General features: G+C 50.1%; 1 protein-coding gene across 1 annotated transcript; it reads right to left on the reverse strand.

Annotated features, from left to right (window-relative positions):
• Window positions 1-270: 270 nt before the first annotated feature.
• Sox11 (SRY-box transcription factor 11) lies at window positions 271-2472 on the reverse strand. Its single transcript, XM_051205972.1, has one exon. It carries the CDS (start codon window positions 2403-2405, stop codon window positions 1218-1220), a length of 1188 nt encoding a protein of 395 aa, XP_051061929.1. The 5' UTR covers window positions 2406-2472; the 3' UTR covers window positions 271-1217.
• Window positions 2473-7491: the final 5019 nt, after the last annotated feature.

The raw sequence follows: 7491 nt of genomic DNA on the forward strand, positions 1-7491 counted from the left end.
AATAAATCTTTACCTACAAATATTGAACAAATCTCTACTATAGCTGTACAAAAAAAGTTTGCTTTTTTTTTTTTTTAAACCACAAGGCCTTTAGATGCAAGGATTACTTTTAAAATTTCAATCCTTTAAACCAGGACATAACGTACCAACAAATTTGCATGCTAAAAAAAAACAAAAAAAAAACAAAAACAAAAAAAAAAAAAAGAAAAAAAGAAAAAGAAAAAAGAAATCAAAAGGGAAGAAGTGCCTGAAAGTCTTACTGAAAAAACACAGCAAGATTGTTCCCTTTTCACTGTACAAAAATACGCCTGAAAATATATTAATTTTTAAAAAAGATTGAGGTCTGTTATGTATCAAAAATGTTTCAATACCTTTTTGTACTGAGGTCTAGGCTGTAAGGTATTCAATCAAGGAGGTATAAGGGAACGAGTTACCAAAAAAAGGTTGCCAAGTAGAAATCACATTTGTAAAACCATAAACAATTTGATCTGAAAAAGTAAACTCTGCTCTTAAGTCAGTTCACAGTTATGAATTTTTTGTAAGCGTTTGTACAGACTGCATTTTTTCAAGCTCCCTGCAGTTTGAGAAATTGGATGCATAGAAGACATCAGCTTTCTCCCTCCAAAAAAGTAAAATAAAATTAAAAAGGTTGCAATGGTCCCTTTTTTTGTGTGTTGTTTTTTAATCACCAGTTCTTTTTTAGATCTCTTAAGGAAAAAAAGAAAAAAGAAAAAGAAAAAAATCAACTCCCTAGAGTAACAGTTGTGCCGCCAAAAGGGTCCCTCTGCCGACGTCTTTCAGACTTCAAAAAGCCACAAGCTTCAAACAGCGCCTTCCGGAGCGGGGCCTCCTCCCCTCCCCCGCCCGGTCCCCTCCGCCTTTGTTGCAATCACGAATTTCAGGAAAAAGAAATAGAAATTACAAAACACGTTTTTCTCAGGGGTGGGGAAAATCACAACTCCGCACTAGGTATGCAACTACCTTGAGACACGATAAAGAAAGGGAAGGGTGGGGGGGAGACCAAAATTTTTTTTAAAAATAAAAATTAAAAAAAAAACTGGAAAATCTGTTTAAAACTACTCATTTCACTTTAACTCCACCAACATTTCATCACCTTTTCCAATTTCTCTGCGCCACATCTCTGACCATGAGCATCTGCTCCCCTCCCCCCCACCATCCTGACCGCCAGGACTGCCTCCCGAGGGACCCCGCGCCCCTCAATACGTGAACACCAGGTCGGAGAAGTTCGCCTCCAGCCAGTCCCCTGCGATCATCTCGCTCAGCTCCGGCGTGCAGTAGTCGGGAAACTCGAAGTGGGAGCCCAGGCTGCCCTCGCTGAAGGAATCCAGGTCTTTATCCACCAGCGACAGGGACAGGTTCCCCGCCGCACCCGCGCCCAGTGGCTGCTCGCAGGCGCTGTGCGCGCCCTGGGAGAAATTCAAGCTCAGGTCGAACATGAGGTCGTCGGCGTCCTCCGCGCCGCTGCCGCTGCTGCTGCCGCTGGAGGAGGAGGTGGACACGCAGCGCGAGGACGCGGGCGACAGCGCGGGGGGTGCGGGCGGAGGCTGCTGCTTGGTGATGTTCTTGAAGCTGTAGTACAGCCGGCCGCCCGCGCGCACCTCGTCGTACAGGCTCGCGCCCTCGGGGGACTCGGCCGCGCTGCTGAGAGTGGGGCTGGCTGGCACCTTAGCCACGCTGTAGCGCCTGAGCAGCTGCGGGGGCTGTTGCTGCGCCGGCGGCGGCAGCAGGTGCGAATGCGCGGGCTCGTCGTCGTCGTCGTCCGCGTCCGGCTTGGGCCGCAGCTGCAGCTCGTCCTCGTCCTCGTCCTCCTCGTCGTCGTCGTCCAGGAAGACGCACTTGGCCGCCTTGCCTGCTCCGCAGTCGCCAGGCTGCACCGCCTTGCCCGCGCCAGCCTTGCCCGCCGGCGCCTTCAGCTTGGCGCACTTCTTGCCCGGGCCCTTGGCCGCCTTGGCGCCCGCCGTGCTCTTGTCGGGGCTCTGGCCCGCGCTGGGCTTGGCCGCGGGGTCCGTCTTGGGCTTTTTGCGCGGCCGGTACTTGTAGTCGGGGTAGTCAGCCATGTGCTTGAGGCGCAGGCGCTCCGCCTCCCGGATGAACGGGATCTTCTCGCTGTCCTTCAGCATCTTCCAGCGCTTGCCCAGTCTCTTGGAGATCTCGGCGTTGTGCATGTCGGGCGACTGCTCCATGATCTTCCTGCGCTCGATCTTGGACCACACCATGAAGGCGTTCATGGGCCGCTTGATGTGGCCCGACGCCGTCTTGCACCAGTCCGGGTCGCTCTCGTCCAGGGCCACCGGGCTGCACGCCATGAACTCGCCCTCCTCGGTGTCCAGCGCGTCCCGGGGCAGGTTGCTGTCGGCTTCCGAGCTCTCGGCCTGCTGCACCATGGTCCGCGGCGGGGCTGGGCGCTTGGTCTCCTGCGCCCCTCCCCCTCCCGCCCCTCCACCTTCCCCGGCAAGTTGCAAAGTCCTCGGCCGCGCGCGTCCGCGGCTGCCCCCCTCCCCCCCGGCCCCGTTCCCTGCTGCGGCGGCGGCTGCGGCGGCGACCGGAGAGGAGGCGGCGGCGGCCCGGGACCCGCGCGCGCTCTCTCTCTCTGGTGCTCGCTTTCTCGCTCTCCCGCTCCTGGCAGCCGCCGCAAGCGCCGGACCCCGAGCACTCCCAGGCGCGCGCGCTTCTTCTGCAAAAAGTTGAGGGGGTCTCTCTCAACTCGTTATCAGGGTGTCATATGGGTGACATCACTACTCCCGCTAGCCAATGGCTAGGCCCGACCACGCCCATCTCCCGTTATTAACATCAGGCCCCGCCCCTATTCCCGCCTCTGGGCCAGTTTGCAAAGATGGGGAGGGGGGAGGTCTAGAAATATGTTATTTTTTTCAAAAGAAATGTGCTAGTGCGCACAGCTGCGCGTGTCTCCCAGGCAGACGCTGGGTCGAGAGGGAGAGACCAGCACGGACACAAGGGCGCGGACGATGGACTCATCCCCGGTGCAGACGTACCCTCAGGGCTGCCACGAGTGGATGCCGCTGCTGGTCCCGGGCGGGTCGCGCCCTGAACCCGCGCGCGATCGCTCTGCGCCGCCGCCCGGCGGAAGGTGGCGCTTCGACACCGCGCGGCGCCGTGCACGTGGGCTCATCCTCTGGTTCCCTTTCTCTACCCCCGTTCTGGAGCCGGGCGGTCGTGCCCCTCCAACCTCAGCGCACCCGCAGGGTTTTGTCCTGTCCCTCTCCCTCCCGTTTTCCCTCCTAGATTGCGCGCCGCCCCTGATTCGGCCGGAGTAACGGTCTGCTGAGACCATCCGGCTCCGCGGCTCCGAAGCGGGTTCTGAAAAGAGTCCTGGGTGTCAGGCGGGACGGGTCCAGGGGTGGCCAGGGCTCAGCATCACTGTGCGGCGCCCCTCCCCCCACTCTCTGCTCCACAGACCTCCCCCACCCCTGCCTCCCGCCTCCTCCTTCCATCACCCACGCCCTCCTCCCCTGCAGCTCGGTCCTGAAACCCTGGCTCTGCTTCCCAGCACGCACCTTCTGGGTCATTTGCTATTTTAACCCAACAGTACAAACCGAAGCTAAAATGAGGTGTACTCGCGTTTAAAGCAAAGATATTTCTTATTTTCCTGCAAAGACCGCCGCTGAAGCGGCTGCCCCAGCTTGGTCGCTCTGCTGGGCTCCTTGGAAACTCGCTTTTCTTTGTGTTGTGTCCTACCCACCTATGGCTCTTCTGAGGACAATGAAAAGAAGCTTTCTGCTTTCTGTTTAACGTCGCTGCTCACCCTGTCTTCCTAACACCCACCCATCCCCAGCACTGGGGGATGGTTTTTTAAGATCTACAGCCCCTCACCCCACCCGGAGTCGCTCACCCGAGAAATCGGCCGCTCGGGACTAGTGGAATTATCTAAACACACTTCCTTTAAGGTTGGTGTACTGCACAGGTCAGTAGGCTTCTCATCTCCCATCCACCCCCGCCCCCGGACAGACAATGGTGACAGGTCTTCAAAGATTATTTTATTAAAAAAAAAAAAAAAAGACCCTGTATTTTACCCTTCTTATATCCATCATAAAGAAAAGCACTGTCCCAGGTACAAGTAAAATTAAAGCTACCCCCAATCTTGATAACGTTGGTATTTTATTTTATTGTTTAAGGCCGCTGGAACCTTAAGAATTTACGGTTGTACTGGCTGACCCGAAGTCTGGAGTTGCAGAAAATCCATGTGGTGTGTGGAAATCCATCTTTCCGGACAAGGAGACATCCTCTTGTTTTCCTCTCAGCTGCCTGCATTTCCCAGCATTGGGGGATGTCGAGGGAGGATGGGGTGGGGTCAGCGAATCCCCATCACCTGGCAAATCTATATTCTAGATACAGGGGAGGTATTTCATCTCAGTTTCCTGTCCGCATGTGAAGTGTGGGGTTATCTACCATCATTGTTATTTGTTTTATTATATTAACTCTTAACCTTCCCCCATTGCTCCCTGGCCTGTTTTTTTTTGTTTGTTTGTTTGTTTGTTTTGAGACAGGATCTTAGTCTATACATCCCAGGCTGATCTCGAACTCCAGACACTACCTGCCTTATCCTCGAGAGCAATTACTTGTGGCCACCTGCCATTTTTTACTCTAGGCAATTTAAATTCTGTACCTATTTGCTACCACCCTGGCATGACATTTTGCAAAGCTTCAGATGAAGATCCAGCCCAGGAGAGGAGAACAGAGCCCGTGTGTGTGTGTGTGTGTGTGTGTGTGTGTGTGTGCGCGCGCGCATGTGCGCGCGCGCGCACTCAGAAGGCTGTGGTGCTCTTGAGGGAATGCTAAGTGAAAAACACACTCTTTTCAGTGAGAAACAGAACTTGTGTTCAAAGACTAGTGGGTTATTTGCTGGAGAAGATGGATCCCAACTAAGGAGGCTGAATCCTACTGTGGGAGTCCAGAGGCCCAGTGTGACAAGCAAGAGGCTTTCTGGGCCTTTGAGTAAACAGAGCCAGGGACTGGGGGTGGGCAGAGCTGCTGCAGGTGCAGGGCTGGAAGCTTGTCTTGCTGTGGTCCAGCTTAGGAGCTTTTTATTTTTTCCCCACAAAAGATTAACTAGCTTGGTATTTTGTAGCAAGGATCCACCCCCATTGTTGATGCTGTCCCTAGAATAACTATTCAAGGACTGGGAATGAAAGAAAAAGAAAATTAGAAAATCTGTAACTATCTTTTCTTTTCCCAGTTACACTATATAAGTATTTTGTTTACTAAAAGAAATGTAAGTGATTTCTTTTAAAAAGAAAGAAAAGGAGAGGGGAATGTGGTAGAAACCTTACTTGCTACTGACAGGAGCAGCACACACTTCTGAAAGAAAAGTCAGATTTTCTAAAACCAGAAGGAATCAACTATGTAAAGGGCTGTTGTCAGAGGGATACTTAATCTTCAGTAGTGTCTGTCTTTCCAGTTTAATTTGGTAACATGAAAATATTTCTGTTGGTTTTTGAACTCCAGAATGTAAATCAGAACTGGGTCTACTAGGTATCACATCCTATCCAGTACACACTTGCTTTCTCTATCCATGGCGGAGGTAGGTGGTTTTCCTATTAGGGATAAACATTTCTAAATACATAACTAACCCTTGGAGTCTTAAGAGTCTTAATGGTCACATTTGTTTGGGGCCCCTGTGACTGTGTCTTTTTTTTTTTCTTTCAGCATATTTTCATATAAAAAGGTATTTTACAATATCACTCAAAATTATAACATCCAGAATAAACATGAAATGTTCCCTTCTTCCTTAGAAGAATAGCTGGACATACAGATAAATCCTAAAATGATTCCTGGTTAACCAGTTGACTCATTTAACAGCTGGAAGCATTAGGCCACTAGCCTTTCTGGGCCTCTAAAAACAAAGAAACAAACAAAAATCCAGTGCTTTGACCCCTGCCTCCTTTTCCCTTCCTCTCATCTCCTAAAACAAGTTGCTCAACTCTGTTTCTCGGTATACCAGGTCCTCCCAAATGTCCCTCAGATGTCTCTGGGTACAGATTGAAGTCATCCTACCTTGGGTCCAACACACACTCATACAAGCACTGAACTAAGTGTGTGCATACATGTGAACAAAGTGGGGATGAGGAGCCACTGTAGACTCTTCAGCAATGCTGGACAAGTTAAATAGAAGTGTCTCTGCATGTATATACAGGCACACACACTCACATCTTGTGCACACACATACTTTCACACACAGACTCAAACATGCATATGCAGACAGGCGCACACACACACTGCATGTGTGTACACACTTGCACACACACACACACAGACACACACAATACAATCATTGCTTCTTCAGGGCACACTTATATTGCTAGGGAAATCCTCACATTGATCTTCCATTCTCTTATTCTTCACACCATCCCACTGGACAGCACGACCCATTAAAGGATGAAGAGTGAGGTGGCGCAGCACAGGCCTGAAGCTTAGAAAATGACATCTGAGTCAGGGATCGTGGTGGCACAAGTCTTTAATCCTAGTGCTTAGGACAGAGAGGCAGGAAGATCTCTTGAGTTTGAGGCCAAGCCTAGATCAAGTTTCACAGGGAAAATGTCTTTTTTTTTTTTTTTTAAATAACAGAAAAAAAGAAAGTGACAAATGTATGTGTTATCCTCATGGCCAGGCCAGGGACAAATCCACACAGAAACCAACAGACCAAAAGTCTTACCTTGCCTTATTTTGTGCAATTCAAGCTGATTCTATCGTGTTTTTCTACTCTATTCCATCGTCATGCATTTCTTCACATACAGCTTCCGAGCCCTGCAACACTAACATACTAGGTACCAGCAGAGACTGAGGAGCTGTACTACATAGGCTGAGACCTGAGCTGCTAGAGCAGTTTGCCTTGTGTGGAAAAATCTGGCTCCAAAGTCTTTTAACTTTCCCTAGATGGTACCATGTATCCCTCTCAACCTTTGGATAACAATGACCAAAGCATTCCACATATTTGCTGCTTTTTGAATGATTTGTTATCTTATTCTATTATTCATATAAACCAAGCACCCTTGTTTCTTTTTAAAGATACATTTTGTTTTCAGGAAGCAGCTTTGGGTTCACAACAAAACTGAATGGAAAGGAGGAAAGGTTACAGCTTCTGTCTTCATGTGTACACAACTTCCCCTAGTGCAATGTTCCATACCTTAGCCATACATGTGCAGTAACCTGTGAACTGGTATTCAACCATTACACCTGTGTTTCCACACTTGAGATACGTTCTGCTGCTGGTGCTGGCAATTTCAGAAACTCAGTAGGTATCCCATCACCACTATCTTGTCACCCAGAGGGTTTAGGTGACAATTTTCTGCTCCATCTCTTTGCCCTTCTTTCTCTCTAGCCTCTAGCACACCCCTATCTTACCCTCCCACCCAGGGGGAGCCATGCATGGGAACTGCACAGCACAGAGCATTTTCAGGCCAGCTGCTTCCACACAGAAAGCTGCACATAAGGTCCTCCATGTTTTCAGGTCCT

The sequence above is a fragment of the Phodopus roborovskii genome, unplaced genomic scaffold (genome assembly GCF_943737965.1).
Source record: "Phodopus roborovskii unplaced genomic scaffold, PHOROB, whole genome shotgun sequence".
Classification (NCBI taxonomy): Eukaryota; Metazoa; Chordata; class Mammalia; order Rodentia; family Cricetidae; genus Phodopus; species Phodopus roborovskii.